The sequence below is a fragment of the Agelaius phoeniceus genome, chromosome 5 (assembly GCF_051311805.1).
Source record: "Agelaius phoeniceus isolate bAgePho1 chromosome 5, bAgePho1.hap1, whole genome shotgun sequence".
Taxonomy (NCBI): domain Eukaryota; kingdom Metazoa; phylum Chordata; class Aves; order Passeriformes; family Icteridae; genus Agelaius; species Agelaius phoeniceus.
The window spans coordinates 3651882-3669780 of record NC_135269.1 but is presented as its reverse complement, the minus strand read 5'-3'; the positions used below and the strand labels follow the sequence as shown (position 1 = coordinate 3669780).

The following is a 17899-nucleotide window of genomic DNA, read 5'->3' as shown; positions in this document are numbered from 1 at the left end:
TAAGGTCAGAACTTTAACACTGTGAGGGTGCCCCACGTGCTGCCTCCCTTGAACAGGACACTGCCACTTGCAGAGGAGGAGATGCCAGCAGAAAGCTCTTGAATTATCATCTCTGCTTATTGAGAACCTCTAAAGAGAGAGAAATTTGTTGGATGGAACGTTCTGAGGCTGGAAGATCCTGGGTAATGATGGCAACCAGCACAGCAAGTCTGATGGGCATGGCTGAATAAAATCAAAGGCCACAGCTGGTGATGCTGGCAAACACACAACAGAGCTGTGAGGCCCCACAGACCTTCCTAGGAATCCTTTCATGACTCAAAATCAAATTTCCCAAGTCAAAGGCTTTCAAGAACCAGGAAAGCAAGAAACACAATGATGCTGAACACCAAACATGCTCATCTAGTCAATGTGTGGAGAACCTGAGCAGCAGCATCCCAAAGCTCAGAGGCCAAGCTAGCCCAGAGGTGGCCAGCCCTGGTCTAATCTCACATCTCAGACTAGCTGCTATCACTTACCAGGAGATTGAAGCCATGCTTGAATTTTTGGAAGCAGTCAACAAATTCATCTGGAGGAGGCGGCTTTGCACGGAGAGTAAGAACACCCTCTGGTGAAAAAAATGAGATTTTTATACACCCATTTATATGTCTATAGCTTCCATAAACATTCCAGATATAGCAAACAACAAAATACATAATAAATTTGCCATCTTACAGAATTTTGTAAATATAGAACCAAGGCAGGAGCGTTTCTGTGGTCACATCTCTAATTAGTCATTCCCCACTCATTTCAAGCAATTAATTTTAATAGATTTCCCTCTAAGCATATCCTGCACAGGAACTTTTGTGCTCAAATTGAGAGAAAATTGCTACACTGATTAAGAAAAACTACACAAAAAGACATTTCCTAGTTCCTTCAATGGTCCTGAGAGAAACAGAAGTATGTGCAGTATCAACTCTTACCTCCAGGTCCTTTCTTTTTACTTTTCTTAGTTTTCTTCCTCTTTGAAAGTTCAGCAAATGCTTCAGCAGCTTTTTGCAGTTTGGTAACAAAATATTCTATGTCATCCAAAATATGGTTCAGAATTTGCTGTAGGAGAAAAGAAAGGTAACTGGCACTCTACAGAATCTATAGCAGAAATACTCCAGAAATTGAAATATCCAGACTCCCAGACACCAACAGCATCCTTGGAACAAAGTCCATGCTGGAACATTCCATATTTAGGTTCCTTGTGTTTTTAAATTTTTAAATACAGTTTTTAAATACCTGTAAAGTATTTTAAATTTTAATTTTTTTAAAAACATAGGCCCACTGGAAGTTTTTTAATTATGTGTAGCAAGATAGTTCAGCTCAGATTGCAATTACACTTCCATATTACATTTTTGCTGAGAGCACACAAAAAAAATTGAAATTATTTGAATGGACAGCATTTTCATAAAGAATATAACTTCATAATCTCCTTTTGTACTAAGTATTAAACTATTTGGTGAAGCTCTCTACAAATTAAGCTGTTTGTGGAGAAGTGCTCTTTGAAGAATTGATTTCAAAGAGTGACTGGAGAAGAATGAATGAACCCCAGAGGAAAACACAAAGACACCAACCCAGCAGGTCCCAACATGCTTTTATCAGGACTCTCTGGTGTTGCTGAGGGCAACAGCAGAGTGGAGAAGTAGAAAGTTACAAATGACACATGGGGCAATATTTGATCCTGCATATACCATAGAACATGCCAAATATTGTTGGTTATATACAGGAATGCTTTAAGTTGAAAATAAAAAGGGTCCACCTGTCTTCTGAAATGACCATGTTTCTTTTACAGATGTTACACATACCCAAGTCCTGCTAAATTGATGGAATTTTTTATCCTTCCATAGTTTGCTGAAGTCAGTCTACTTCAAAAATTATAATTTATACTTCCATCTCTTCACAGCAGAAAACTTTTAACCAACATTCAGTATATTTTTCTTTCCTTTTAAAAACTAATATTAAGAAAAGAAACTGTCACCCGTTCATTTTAGAACTACCACAACAAGCAGAGGCTGTTTGGAAAGCTTTTCTGCAGAACTGAATTTCCCATGTGGAGAAAGGTTTTCCCACAAAGGAGAGCTGCAAAATCTCACAGACATGAAGCAGCATCATTTGTAGCTCCTCACTTACAACATCTCTGTCAATCCTGGCTGCTATCATCTCTGCTGTTTCTTCCTGCTCATGGTATTGTCTGTGCTTTTCATCTGCAAAGAGGGGAGAAGAGAATAAGACATGCATATATATGGGATTAATATATTAGTACATAACAATTTCTATACAGTTTATGCTTTGAATTACACTACTGTAAGAAAAGATGGACAAAACTCTGCCATTCCCTTTGCAAGGACTCCATACAGGCTGAAAATTTTGCACCTTAATGCCTGATCCTGTCCAGGCTCACAAAAAAAAGCTTCTGTACCTGCTTTCAGTCTACTTAACTGCATAAATGAAGTTTATTGCACAAGTATTTTAAAGTCTTCACTGAATAGCCCAGATCAAAATCTGGAACCCTCACCCAGCACAAGTAAAAGCAGCCCTGAACAGAGATCCAGAAAATGGGTAAATGCAAGGAAATGACAAATCAGATTATGGCAGATCTTTGTCCCCAGATCAGGCAGCAGCGGCTTGGGGCATTTCAAACTCAACTGGGAAAATCTGCTCGCAGCGAGGGCAGAGGGCTGACCTTGCCCAACCACTCCTGCCATCGTGAACGTGGCCTTTCCAAACTCCTTCTGTTGCTAGCAAGCACCATAAAAATCCACTCCAGGCCCCACTGTGTGTGGCACAGCCCCAGGAATACTCACAGTCCCCCTGCTCCGAGGCCCACGCCGACCACGCTGCCACGCGGCTCCGCACGTCCACCTGGGTGATGGTCCCCGGGGGCACGGGGGCAGGGGCCCGAGGGGGTGGGGGAATGGCACTGTCAGCTTTGGAGATCATCCTAGAGGGACAGGAGAAAGCCCACGAGTGACACTGGAAGGATAAAAGTTCTGTTCTCCAGTGCTGGGTCAGAGGAATCGAGGAGGCTTCACAAGGACTGCACAGCATGATATGGGCTTGCCAAGTAAGCAAGCCAGATGTGTAAATATGTTAAACTCCAGACCATGATGTGTAAATAAGTTAAACACAGCACAAATCCACTCCAGGAAACCCACTCCACCAGGGAGTGAGCAAATCTTTGTCTCCTGGGAAGTCCCCAAGCAGTGCCAAAGAACGTGAGGAGACCTGCCAGCTCACATGGATAAATTCAGTGCCTTGGCATTATTGAGTGGCATTTTTACCAGCCTGTGCAGTTGTAAGGGTGGGACTTGTCTCTTGTATGAGAGGAAATTGGAAGGTTTGGAGCTACCTTTCAGCCATGACAAATCAAGTATCTGGTCCCCTAAGTCTGGCCAGTTGTCAACCACCTTTTGCTTAAAACCCTGCCAACAAAACCAAGTTCACTGGCTGATTTGTTCTCTAACAGGGGTCTGTTCCTCCACTCTCAATACAAACACATCAATATCATGGATTGCACTACCTGCAATTTTCCAGTTCTTACTGTAGTTTTAAATGCTGTAAGGAAAGGGGTGTTTGAATTCATTCTTCAGTCTGTTGATAACAACAGACAAAAAAAATCGCAGTGGCTCCTGTCATACATATCCCCCATTCCTTTCCCAGAGCTCTATTCAAAAACTAGTTCTTCACCTTAAATTCACCTTTTATAAACTCATCTTGTTCACAGCATTCAACAAGACCACAAAACATCAAGTGTTGTTTGGACTTTGAACAGCAAATAGTAGTAGTAGCAGCAGTAGTAGTAATAATAATAATAGTAATATAATAACAATAATAATAATTATAATAAATGATCATAATAAATAATTATAAATAATCATTTTTAAGTTTAAAATTAAATAAATAAATAAATATATAAATTTCTTTTGCCTTTCCTTCCTCCAGTCCCCTTTCACTCCTCAACAACCTTGTAGCGCCTCAATGATGCCTCAGAGGCTCAGTGAGGCAGGAGGGTCCCTCCCTGTGACCCAAACCCTGCAGGCACATGAGCCAACAAGGAGGAGCCAGCACTCAGCTGCCACCCACGTTTGACCTCTGGGCCTCAGAGCCCTCAGAGATTGATATCTCAGATTATTTGTCCCAACAGATGTATTGACCTACATTCTTTTGCCAATTAAATCTCATTAGTTTCCCAGCACATCGAATGTGTTTGAGTCCCTCTGGATTGCCTCTCAGTGCTTCTACCTGGCTTGCAACAGTCCCATAAATGGTAAAGTCTATTTATTTAATTTTAAACCTGCAAATAGAATTAGACACAGTTCAGGGTCTCTTTTGTTTTTCTAGGAGTGCCCCTTGCTATAGGAAATCTTTGTACGTTGTACATGAGAATTTAACAGGTATCCAGAACCATTATACATTCATTCTAATTTTTGTCCAGCAGAGAGTTATCTATCTGAGCACAATTATTATTGAGAGATACTATCAGCATCAGTTACACTGAATTTCTAACAAGCTACTACCATCACCATTCAGTTTCTGATATATTTGTGCCTTTGCTTTTATGCCTCTGTTCGCTACCTCTCATTTCTGTATTAATCTTCTCTGAACCCAACAGATTCTTTCCCTCACATTTTCCAACTGGCAGAGATTTTGCTACCAGGGAAACAAGAAGTCTTCAGCATCATTAAACAGGCAGGCAGGAAGATTATTCAATCTTCAGTTGCTGTTTTATTTAACATCTTCAGGTCCCAAAACCTTTTAGCATAATATTATTTACTTAGAGATATGGGGAATTTCTGGTTTTTAATTTAAATTCTGAACTACTTGACCCATATGCAGAGCTGAGACATGCAATGACATTCTCTGGCAAGTGGAATTGCTCTCAGCTGTTCCTATCACAAAGGTGGAACTGGGAAAGGTAAAACTGACACTATAAATTGAACAGAACATAAGAAAATTATTAAAGCAAGAGATGGCTTTAATACACATGGCTTTGGAAGTATATTATTAGCTAGAAGGAAAAAAGCTCAAGCCCCCCACAAAACCCCAAAAGACAGCAGGCAGACCTGGAGAGCTTCTGAATGCTGTGACACTGATAATCCTATACACTGCCAAGAAGTTGGATTCTTACCTCAGTGTCTCAAGCCTCTTCTTTTGCTTCCCACTTTTGCTGTCACTGATTGCACTTTCAATATCTTCATGAATAAGGGTAGCCTAAGGAGACAGGAGCAGGAAACATCAGGAATCAGCTACTCTTTGAAATAAATATCTCACCTTTAGACAGAGAATACCTGATCAAATCTCATTTATTTAAAAGCACTGGGACAAATTATTTTTTGCATAAACCACAAAAAAGAACAGAATAAAATCTGGGAGTTGGTATTTTTGTCACTACTCCAGCATCAAGCATTATCATCACACAAGAACATCATCTAGACACCAAATTTGTCTGAACAGCTGTAATTATCTCAAGTCAACCACTATTGCATAAGCTACTTTTTCCCTCTGCATACATAATTTTTGGTTGTCTCAAGTATTTTGTTTGTCTTGGACTATAAAAAGAAAATCTACTAAATATAGAAGCAGCAAAACTACTATAGATGGCAGCAGCATAAGCATTAAGAGAGTAACTTGTCATGATTCAATTTCCTTTTAGAAATAATGACAGCCTCCAATTTCTCTTTGATGTGACAGAAGATGAATTTTTCACAAGATTCCCTAATCTGTACCTTCCTGACACTCCACAAGTGCAGCCTGCCTCTACCAGTGGCCCCACAAGTGAAATTTTGATGCATGTCTAAAGTATTATTTTAATAGATCTTGCATTAAATAGGTCATGGCTTCTCACAGGATTTAGAATGCTCTGTTACATGTCTTCAGCTGACAAATTAATTTCCTGCAAAGGCTGTCACAGCCCAAATCTGTCAGTGTCTAGCTCACTCTGCAAGGATCATGTCTTTCCTAGCACCCTCACCATGCAGAAGTGTGTACCTTTTTGGGAGGAATATGTGACTTCTGCTAGGACCAGAAGACATTGTTGAATTTAGGATTACAGGGGATTACAGGACTTTTCAGGCTATAATGGATTGCACTATAGAATAGATAGGATATTTCAAGTTTGCAGAATCAATAGAAAATACTTTAGGGGACCAGAGGAACTTAAAACCAAAAGAAGTCCATTAATCCAACACTCTTGGTATTTACTATTTAATTTTTTTCTTGCCTATAAAATGTTAGAATGCCCGAAATAGTATTGATTTTAAGTATTTTTTATTGCAGAGGCTCCTGGAGTTGCTTGTAACTTCAAATAAAAGCAGGAAAAAGCCAACAGAGAAAGACCTAAACTTTCAAAACCAGAAAAGTTTCATGAGTAAGGAAAGAGCCCAGGGTATGACCACAGAATCACACAATACTTCAGAACAAAGGGAGATACTGGACTTCCAAGTCATGCTTAGCTACTCTACATTTTTATATCTACACAGAAGAACAACTTCAAAAATGAAGGGAGACCAACTCTACACATGAGAAGCTGGGTCCAAACACTCCTCAAAAGGGATCCCTGCATTATTTAACGCAATAATCCCTGAACTTCTGACAGGATCCCACTTTTCCTTTAAAACAGCAAATTCTGTGCAACAAATCACACAGTAACTAATCATCCTCACACTGCTCTCACCATGCTAATTCCAAAATTGTTCCACAGTGTGATTTAACAATCTGTTGTTTCAAGACAGTAATACAAACTACTACAAAGGAATTAAGAAATCCCCTTGAAATTATCAACTGGAATTACAGAGAGTAACTAACAGAATTAAAATTTATAACCTCAGAAATAAAGAAATATTGCAGAATACAATAAAAAATAATTTACACTTGAAGGCAATATTTTCATCAGAGACAAGCAATCTCTTTCCTTGTTTTGCCCCTCCTGCAAGGAATATTTTCCCTTTCAAGATCTCTCCAGCAGAGCAGAGATGCAGAGAGGTGAGAATGTAGAGAATGTTTAATTGCTCAGTAACAAAAAGAGCAGAAAGAGTAGGTAAGACTCAGGGCTCAGATGAGCTCTTTGGAGATTATAAAATAAATTTGAGATAAGTCAAATTATTTTACAACACTTTTTTCAGAAGTGTGAAGGTAAACCATAGACATTTTCCAGAGCTTTATACATTTGCAAACTCAAATTAGCAGCTGTAGAGTCCAAGTACCAATATTTACAGTAAAGATATATTTGAACATGCACTAAGGAGTCAGCTTAAATATTAGATTACTCCTTTGCAATACATGCTACACTAGATTTACTAACTGTAAGTAGTGCTGATATCATAAGTGGATTAAACTTACAGCATATTTACAAGAATAAAAGTAAAGAATTATTTTCTATTAACTCATTTATCTTTATCCACTGTGCTGGTCAAATCATACAATCTCCCCTATTCAAATAAGTTCAAGCAGATCTCCACTATTATCTTACCTTAATTTCATCACACTGGAAAAGATGCAAATCAGGCTTGTTTTGGGTTGGTTCTTTACATATTAATGCAAGAATTGAGTTGTAGTTGCATGCATTCATCACAGCTTGGCAATGCTGAATTGTGCTTAAAGGAAAATTCTCCAGTTCATTCTGTCAGAAGAGGGAAAAAAAAGAAGAAAACACAAAATGCCACTTTACTATACAGTGTCCTGATCTCAGAAAAACTGCATGAGCAAAAAAGGGAAAGTGATAATAAGCTAATAAAAATCCTCAGTCTCACATACATCGTTTTTCTGCTCGCTCCCTTTTCCTCTCTCTCTGAAAATGAGACTGTCACTCACAGATCCTACCTTTGATTCCAAGTCCACCAAGCTGACAGCTTTGTCATCCACTTGAAGAATCATGTCTTGAGTCCACACTTTGCCTTTGGCATCCAACAATTTCAGCTTCCTTATTCCATCATCCACTGTGATCATCGCCTCTTTTCGGTCCAGAACAAAGGTGGTCAAGTGCTGGTGAGTAAAATGTACATTTAAAAGAAATTACTATTGCAATTTTCCCTATTGTTCAGGAGTGCCAGTATTTAAATTAATATTTAAATCAGCAAGTAGCAATGCAAATTATTCATGAGTAAAAGTGCCTTTGTATATGGCAGAGCCCTCCTCTAGGACATGAGGAAGGATGTTTAGTCCAAAATGTCATTTTAAGTCAACTTATTTTTGTAGCTTGCTTTTTAACACCCACTGTCATTTCCTCACTACTGTAAGCAGTCAGATTTGAAGGCACATTCTGACATCCTCCAGGTATCAAAGCTAGAATTAAACCACGAGTTTTAATTAGCTTTTTCAGGAGTGAAAACCTGTCTCTCTCTTGGCAAGCTGAATTCAGGAGGTGCCAGCAGAGGCTTCCCAGAAGCTCCCTGCCAATGTAGCTCCACCACCACCCTGACCTGGAGTGTCCTCATCTCTTCCAGAGCTGCCAGCAGCCTGCTGGTGGCAACCAGGATGGGCTTGGATCTGACAGGGATACCTTATGGATGGGCTGGTCACTTTTCTGTGCAGCACAGAAGAAAATTGTAACAATTTTTGCTCACCATCATCTTGGAGTATTCTCCAGATTCAGTTAATGGCCTGGAAACTAAATAGTGCCTCACAAACTTCACCTCAGCTAGCTTCCCTGTCATTATGGCTGTGGCAATTTCTCCTTCAGCATGCCAATTGTGCAAGAAAACCCACAAAATTATTTCGTTTTGTTCAGGCATAAATCCACCTTCACATTCTAATTGAAGATCTGGTAACACTCATTCAAGCTGAACCACATTTAATGTATGCCTGCATATCTGTCTTCTAAATAACTTTAAAAAACAAAAATAATACAAAAGGATTTACTGTGCTTTCGTCTATTACAGGATAACAGCACATGGTAATTACAGAGAAGAAAGTAGGTGTAAGCTGAATTTAATCAAAGTATTTAAAAGTAAAGTGAAACAAACTCTGCACTGGCTGCTTCCCCAGGAATGCTTAGATTCTAAATGCAAGTACTAATTGTTATGCCAGTACAGGACCAAAACAGTTATGAAGAAAGCACACATAATACACAGGCAATTAGAACCAAGACAGGTATTCATCTGCAAGCTGATTGTAGGACTGAAGCACTTGAAATTAGGAGTCTTCTGCATATGATCTCACAATTCACAGATGATTTAAAACCCAGCAAAATGGAGCCCAGGATCTGTGGTGTTTGCAAGACTTGACTTAACCCCTGGCAGTGGTCTGATGGCAGCAAGAGAAAGTTAAAGCCAAAGTAAGGCTCCAAAAGGAGGCATTGCATCCTAAAGTGCTTAGCAGGCTACACACAGGCACTCAGGCTTACCCTGCTGAATATTTTAAATATGAGAGCAGCACGCAGTAATTCTGCAAAGCAGCTTAAGACAGCAAGGCACACACTCTGCTCTTCACACTGGGGAAGACTCAGTGCAGGCAGAGTATTTAATTCTGTATTTAACCACCCTGTACTCCACCCACTGGGACACTGAGGGCTTAATGCTCAGCACTTTATGAATATTCTGATACTTCTGCTGATTAGATCTGATCAGAGTATTAGTTTTAAATACCACCCAGTGTGCCTTGCCAGGGTTGTTGAGCACTGCCTCATCTTTGCAAGGAGCCAGGTTCAGAGACAGGGCAGCACAAGGTGTGGAATTGATGCCCTGTTGAGGAGTCCTGTCTGCCTGCCAAACCACACACAACTTTGCACACATCCTTCCACATCCAGATTTCAGCTCATTGTGGCAAAGCCAGAGAATTTGAGACATTTCAGTGTAATCTGCTCTGAATTTGAGACATTTCAGTGTAATCTGCTCTGAAGTGACCCCAGGCTGGAGGGATATTTTGGAAGACGAATGTGCCTTCAAGCTTATATATCCTCAAAAAAAACACATGTAGGCAAAAATAACCACATGTAATTGAGAGCTGTAATTGGTGTATCCCTCTCATCTCACCTCCACGTGGTACTGTGATGTTTCAGATATGCTGCTGACACTGTCTCGTGCATAATTCTTCCTTTGTTCTGCAGATGGGAGGAAAAGAAAGAATAATTATTCATTCAGTGCCTTATCCTGGTGTCTTGACTGCCTCTCAGAGACACTTTGGACAAGTTGTATACATGAGAAGAGGAGATAAGCTGTGGTTAATTTCTGTATTTCAGCTGAAAAGACCTCCACCCCCACATGGCCCAGCACAAGGACCATTTTTACGTCAGCAATGCTAGCAGGGAGCTGGTGGGTGCCCAAAAAAGCCACTTATCTCATCCAGTGGGGCAGGACACTGGAGGGGAGCAGTGCTCTGACTGCAAACACTGCCTTGGGAGGGCTGATTATTAAAATCTTTGCCTTGCCACTGTAGCAGCAGTATGATAACTAGCACGGGCTCACTGTATCTGTATGAGCATCCTTGAAAGCAAAAGTATTTTCTGATATATACAAATAATTCTCATGCTAAATCTGCAAGAGGACAGAGGCACACACACAATAAAAGACCTGACTCATCCTTTATTTCTTCATGAAGTATTCAATTCATTGAATTGCTAATGTAGAAATAGGCATGGAAATAGACATAAACACACCAAAATATCTCAAAACAGGAATATTTTTCAGCTAACAAAACACAATGCTGCAAAACCAGAAACATTATGTGCATTTTACTCTGTACAGTATATTGACATTAAACCAGGAAAGGAAGGAAGGGGAAAAGCAAGATGAAGACACAACACACACCCACACCACAAAATAATGAATTTAGATGAACACTGAAGAACACTTTTCAACTCTAGTGGAACAAAATTGAATGCAACATTTGGAAGTTTTGGGTTTTTTTCACTAAAACTGCTTAAGTGCCTGATCTGGAAGACCAGGAGCTTTGTTGTGAAAAAGTCAGTAGGTGACATGGCCAAGAGAGGTCTAGGGAAACTCTGGAAATTGATAAATTTTTTTTCTGTATTTCATTAAAAATCTCAATTTCTGATCATCAAGTAAAATAGGTGGTTTGATTTCTTTTCATATGATGAATATACAAAACATACATATGAAATACATCAATTTCATCACACTTGGAGTAGGTGGAAGCAAAATAAAAGTGATTTTGGTGACAGGAAGGTTAAGTTACTTTTGCAAAATAAAAAAATATTCTAAATACTATGAACCATATGATCTGTGACATTTAGAGATCTGCAGTGAGGAGTCCATAAAAGCCCCCCTACAAAGGTCCCTTCTGTGGCCAGGGCTCCTTCATGCAGGAATTCCAGGTGCAAAGACAGCAGTGCCCTCACTTTCAGACGTCACTTGTGGAAGCATTTGTCACATTTTATAAACACAGCATTCTCTCTTCCCTTCTCAGTGATTTTCACAAAAAACCAAATTTCTGAGATGCAGCACTGGCTTGAAGCCCCCCTCCCATGGTGACAAATGCCACTGAGGCAGCAGAGCCATCCTAATCCTGTACAGCAGCTGCTCACCTTGCTTCAGCAGGGGAAGTGTGCAGAGCAAACAGTCAAATGCAAGGATACCACAAATTATCAGAAATTTTAGCCAGGTGTGTGAATATTTCAATATAGATATCTTGCTTTCATTATGCATTATTCTGAAATCCCAGGGCAGAGGATCAGCTTTGATCATTCCATCTGTATCTACTATTTCTGCTTTTGCAGCATGTTGCTGAAATGATTTTTTTCAGCTGATTGTCTCTTTAACCACAGCACACACACACATGCACACCCCAACAACACAGCCAGTAAAGCAATGCTGTCTGGTTTGCTACCTTTCTTTTTTTGTTTGGATGATGATCTGAAGAAGTAAAGTCCATCTGTTCCTAATAAAACAAGGGGATTAAAAACCAGTATCTAGTTTAATCCCATAGAATTATTTGCATCTCTAAGGGGATCAGTTAGCAGCCTTCTGCTGTGGACTGTAAATGATACTTAAACACTGTCCAGTAAGAAAGAATATATGTTTTAAACAAAACAAAACAAACAAAAAAATTACTTGTTTCAATAACAATGCACCAAATACTCAATTTTGAGTGTTGTCTTACAAAAAAATGTAAGTTTTGTGCTATTGAATTAAGCAAGCATCAGAAAGTTTACATCCACTGTATAATTTGTAAATGCTGCAAACAGTAACAGTTGGAGCTGCTTTAAATAAACAAAGAAAGTCTGATATATATATAAAGGCTCCAAAGGAATTAAAAAGCAGAGAGTAAATTTGCAGAAGGCTCCTTATTCTGCTTCTGTGTTCAGGCAGGAATTTCAAAACCATTTGCAGCATGGATTAACAGATCCTCTTCCACAGAGCAGTACAACACTCCCAGCCAGACAGGATGGAAAGTGTTCAACACATACTGCCATGGTGAGATTAAATGTGAATTTTATTAAAGTTCTTGTTGCTATTACGTTGTAATTAACAACAACTTTGATAAAATTTACATTTAACTAAAGTCAATCAGTGTTTGTGTTAACAAACAAAAAGTAGGGACACAAGAACTGAGATTCCACACTGGGAACAATTCACATTTACAAATTTATTTCTTTAAGGCAGGTGGAATGAGAATTCGAACCTGCTGGAGACCCAAGTTATCATTTAGAACAGAGCAGAACATTTCAGCTGGGACTGAAACACAACTATAGAGGATCTGGAGGTGGATTCTACAGCTGCACCCTGAAATTATTCACCCATCAAAATACATCTTCTAACACATATCCTGGCATCAGGCAAAATTCTTCCATTGTTGGAAGGATTTGTCTTCAGCCTTTGTTTTTCAAAGCTTTTACAATCCAATGGTTCATAAGTGGGTCTCCTTTCTCTTACAGCTCCCTGAGAAATGGTTTTCTTGGCTGCCTGGCATGAGTCACACTGAAGGAAGAACAGTCCCCCCATGATGATATGAACATAACACAAAGAAAGAGGAAGAAAAAAAGAAAAAGGAAAGGAAATGAAAAGACTGGCAGCTAAAATGCATTCCCTGTCCCATGGCTTTTGCCAGCACCTCACAACGAATCTTCAAGCTCTGCTTTCTCCTGGTGCTTGGCTCCTGTCCCAGATTCCACCTACAACCCTCCAAAAGTTCTCCCCTTGCCATCAGAAAGGACACAAACCCTTTTGCACCCCCTCCTGCTGAAGTGCTCCACTCCTTGAGCTCCTGGAAAAGCTGATAAAAGCCTGCAAATCTGTTCTCTGTCCTCCACAGAAGACACAAGGGACTGCTGCTCCTTCCTGCAGCACCTCTGTGTTTCCATGTCCCAGTCAGAGAGATCTCAGCTGGTGATTCTCACAGCTTCTTTCATCTGTATAAAACTTTTTCTTTTCCTACAGAGATGCCCATTGTCATTCTTCAGGAAATGCAGTTACCATCTCTCAACCCTTTCACGTATCAAAGTTACAGATTATTACCCATCAGTATTAATCTGACTGCTTTTACAGAAACCTTATCACACCAACTTCAAGTGCAGGTAACACAAGCTCTACTATTGAAAAGGAGCAACAGAATTTGCTGATGTGCTGAATGCAGTGGGTCTGGCTAGGATGGAGATGATTTTGGACCGGATAACATGGGGATATTTTAGCTGTGGCTAAATGGTGTCAAAGTCTTGTCTAAATTTCTTATTCTGCTGCCCCAGTGAGTGGGCTGGGGGTGCACAAGAGGCTGACACAGCTGGGACAGCTGACCCAAAGGATATTCCATACTGTTTAATATCCTTGCTCAGCAATAAAACTGGCAGGTAGTCTTTCCAAAGATTCTTTGCCCAGTTAGTTTGGCCTTTGCTCTGCTTGTAGAGGGCTGTGAATAAATCCCTTTGTGCTATTCAGTCCTTTTTCCTCCCTGTTCTTTCCTTCACCCCTTAAGCCATCTTTATTTTGATCCATCAGGGTTTTCTTCTTGCTTTTTTCTCTTCCAATTCTCCCCCCCTGTTCTGCTGCAGAGAGGAGACAGGGGGAATGAGGAAGCAAAAGGGGAGGTCCTCGGTTGCTGGCTGGGGTCAACCCCTGACACTGAAAACAAAATAATGTTTTGTATGCTCTGTTTCACTCTCCTCATCCTCCCCATCAATCTTACCCTCTCACAGGTCCCTTCATGCAGGAAGACCCTATTGAGGCTGAAGTGAAATACTACAATAGAGACTTCCAGATATGATGCATAAAACTATCAAAAGAAGAAGAAAACTATCAAAACATTAAAAAAACCTATCAAAATTATTGAGTTTTTTTCCTGTATACTCTGCTCATTGCAGCTCTTACATCCACCACCTAAAGTACAGTTCAGCCCTAATAACAGGTTAGCTCAAACTCTGCTGATATGCTGCACACTATTTAGATAAAGGATTTTTCATTTGGTATAATAAAAAAAAATAAGAGAGGATCATGGCAGAATACACTTAAGTTAAATTCTTAACCACAATCTATAGCAAATGTAACCCAGAAGAATATGATTAAAATAAGATCTCTCACAACACAAAGGCAATAAAATGAAAAGCAACACATTTCACTTATAGGTCCTGAATGTAAGATCTACATTTCACTTATAGGTCCTGAATGTAAGATCTACTAGCTACTGAAGCTTCCAGAGGAACAGGAACATTGATCCACAGAAACTAGTACTCTTCCTGATGTCAGATGTGGACAGATATTACAGCAATTCATGTTGTGTGAAATTATTGAATTCGCCAATCATCAGGAACAGAGCATGTTTCTGTTTTCAAACAGAGATTGAAAACTACTGATTTTATTTTCATTTTTGAAAGCATCCAAAACACCAGAAATCAAAAAGCAACCTCTTAACCAAAGACTTTCAGCCAAGTCAAAAACTCTACCAGCCAGTCCATGACACAAAACAACAGGACTGCAGATTGCTCTGAAATCTGATGGCAATCCACATGGATATGGATTGAGAGTGTCCTTCAAAATCTGTCCCAAGAATCCTGGAGTGACAGCATAAAATATTTCTGCACATCATCAAGCAGAAAAGCCCAATACTTAATTTACTACCATCTATCTGCATTGGGCTAATGGTTGATACCCTTTAAGAATAAACTGAAAACAAAAAAAAAAAACCAAAAAAACCAACAAACAAACAAACAAACAAAAAAAAAATAAAAAAAAAACACCTCAGCTTGAGGCAGGGCAAAGTGCAGGAGAAGTGACCCAAAGGTCAGAACTTGAGTTCAAAACAAATTTCCTCTTCAGAGGAGCAAGCACTATCACTTTCAGAGATTAATGCCAGGAGCTTCTCTCTGATGGCTGTGTGGAAGTGGCTGTCAAAGGAAGTGTGTTGTTTAGAAGTCAATTGTCAAATTAATCTGAGAACCAAAATACTGCAAGGATGTTAACGTGGATGGCTTCTTTCAGTGCACTCATTTACCTGCCTGTGAGCTTGTGAAAAATGTGTATTTTATTATTCAAATGAATATTATCTGTGTTATGTGAGAAAGTTATGTTGTATTAATTTTCCTAAGTAGTGTGTTAAATATAGTTTTAGGTTATAACATAATAGAAACTTAAAATAGAAACTATGTTATGTAAGATACTTTTTTTAAAGAAAGGACTCTGAGCAGCCACAGGACACCTAAATCTTTCAGAGAAAAAGAATTTATTGCTCTCTTATCAGAAGAAACAAATTTCTTCCTGCCTCACTCAGCCCTGAAGACACCATTAGGATTAAGAGGAAGAAGCTGACACTGACCAGACAGAATCCTGTGTTTGAATGGAATTTATGCATCATGTATGAGGTGTATGAATATACAACAGGCTGTTGCTTTTAAGGGTTAATCCTCTGTTAATGTGGTCCTTTTTTGGGCTTATTTTGCCCAGAAAGAGGTACCCAGACTGTCCATAACTCTTTGTTTTTATTGTCTCATATTGTCCTAAATCCTAATTGTCCAAATTTTTATTTTTATTACTATTTTTATAACTATTTTATTACTATTAAACTTTTAAAATTTAAAAAAAAAAGTGATTGGCATTTTTCACAAGCTGCTTGAGGTTTCATTGAATTTATTACACTGCAGTTCTTGCTCTGAAGGAGGCATATGAGCAAAGCAAAAGTACCCAGGTGTGGCATTCACTTTCTCTGAAAAATCCCTTCACCCAGGATTTTTCTCCTGGGAAGCTGAGAAGACTCAGAGAAAAGGAAAACAATTCTTATCTCATTTGCTTCTCCTGTGTTGTGCTCACTTGTGGAATGTGTTTGGAGATTGTTTACCCACAGGTGATTGTTTCATTGGTTTCATGTGAATTATTTTGACTCATTGGCCAATCAGTGCCAAGCTGCGTCAAGACTCTGGAAAGAGTCAGGAGTTTTCATTATTATCTTTTTAGCCTTTTGTAAGTATCCCTTCTGTATTCTTTAGTATAGTTTAGTATAACATTCTTTAATATAATATAGTATTATAAAATAATAAATTAGCCTTCTAAGAACATGGAGTCAGATTCATCATTCCTCCCTGCCACAATGGTCCCTACAAATACAACACACAGGCAATTTCACTTCCAGCTCCAAATCACAGCCACCAGAGTATAAACTCAGTGCACAAAATACTCAGTCTTTTCTAATGTGCTGTGAGAAGACAATTTTAGCAACATCTTTCAGCTCTGCACAATAATCTGACAATTTAGAGTGATCCAAATTCAAGGACCAAAATCCTGGTCCATCCCTCCTGAGGAATGAGGCTGCTCCTCACTGTGTCAGGGGCTGGCAAAGCCCCAGCACAGCCCTGAGACTGCTGCTCCTCTCCTCACAGGCAGAACTGCTCAAGACAGATGGAGGAGCCAATGCTAGAACAACAGATGACAGCAGGAGCCAAAACCCATCTCAGATGGAGAGAGCAGGAAGCAAACGATGAAATAAACCCCATAAAAATGTGCAGAGAGCACCTTCCCTCGCCTCAGAGAGAGATTTGTCATGCAAATAGAAAACAGCTCATTTCAGGAAGGAAATGAGTGAAAACAAAGGGATTATTGCACAGGAAAAAAGGCAATTGCAAGGAAGTTTTCACTATCAGACAGGCACATTAGAGATAGTGATGGCTCCGGTCTGGCTTTGAGCTGAACACCAATAATAACAATAATTAATAGCTGAACACCAATAATTGGTAACACCAATAATATTCCAGCCTCCTTTCACACAGCACCATAGCCAACTTTCTGTGTGGTGGTTTAAGGACTGAATATTCATTAATCTCCTCAGCAATGGCATCAAAGGCATAAAATTCATGCCAGGACATAAACATGCCTACATATGTTTCTGTCCTAGGCAGGACAGAAACATACACATATATAAAAACAAGTAATAATCACAGTAATAATCGTTGTTGCTGTTGTTGTTATTATTACTTTTATTATTACTTTTAATTTTCTTAATTTTATTTTTATTTTTATCTAGTCTTTACAGTGCTTGGAAGAAATTGAGTTCAATATCAAGTGGTCACTTAGAAGCCCAGGCATCATTTTACTTGATAGCCAGGGATAGGTGGCTCACTCCAATTGACTCTCAAGTTTTCCAAGAAAAGGAACATTTTAATGGAAAATTTGGTGCTGACCTCATGTTTTCACATTTTAGTAAAAGAAAAAAAATCCACAGTCATTTGACTTTTACAGTAAAATTACATATATTTCTTCCAGTAAAAGTGAATCTATTAAACACATGAGCTTTCTGTATTAACTTAAATAGTATACATACATTTAAAATATATGTGCACAACAAATATAAAAAGAAAGCTAAGACAGCTTCCTCCTGCTTGATAGGATTTCAGTCTCCATATTCTCAAATAAAATAATTTCGTTAGTTATTAATTATAAATATAATACTTTGTTATGAGCATTTTCAAAACTGTTTAACAATTCCAATATCACTCAGCTGCTTT

General features: G+C 39.0%; 1 protein-coding gene across 4 annotated transcripts in view; it reads right to left on the bottom strand.

The window, feature by feature from the left end:
* EPS8 (EGFR pathway substrate 8, signaling adaptor) overlaps positions 1-17899 on the bottom strand; it is a 125141-nt gene that overhangs the window by 28073 nt on the left and 79169 nt on the right. For all 4 annotated transcript variants that reach the window (XM_077178134.1, XM_077178135.1, XM_077178133.1 and 1 more), the window contains 8 exons: positions 9993-10060; positions 7843-8004; positions 7493-7642; positions 5153-5235; positions 2829-2965; positions 2155-2228; positions 960-1086; positions 516-604 (listed from right to left, as the gene is read on the bottom strand). In XM_077178134.1, coding sequence (XP_077034249.1) covers positions 516-604; positions 960-1086; positions 2155-2228; positions 2829-2965; positions 5153-5235; positions 7493-7642; positions 7843-8004; positions 9993-10060 — 890 coding nt within the window. The remainder of the gene's footprint in view (positions 1-515; positions 605-959; positions 1087-2154; positions 2229-2828; positions 2966-5152; positions 5236-7492; positions 7643-7842; positions 8005-9992; positions 10061-17899) is intronic.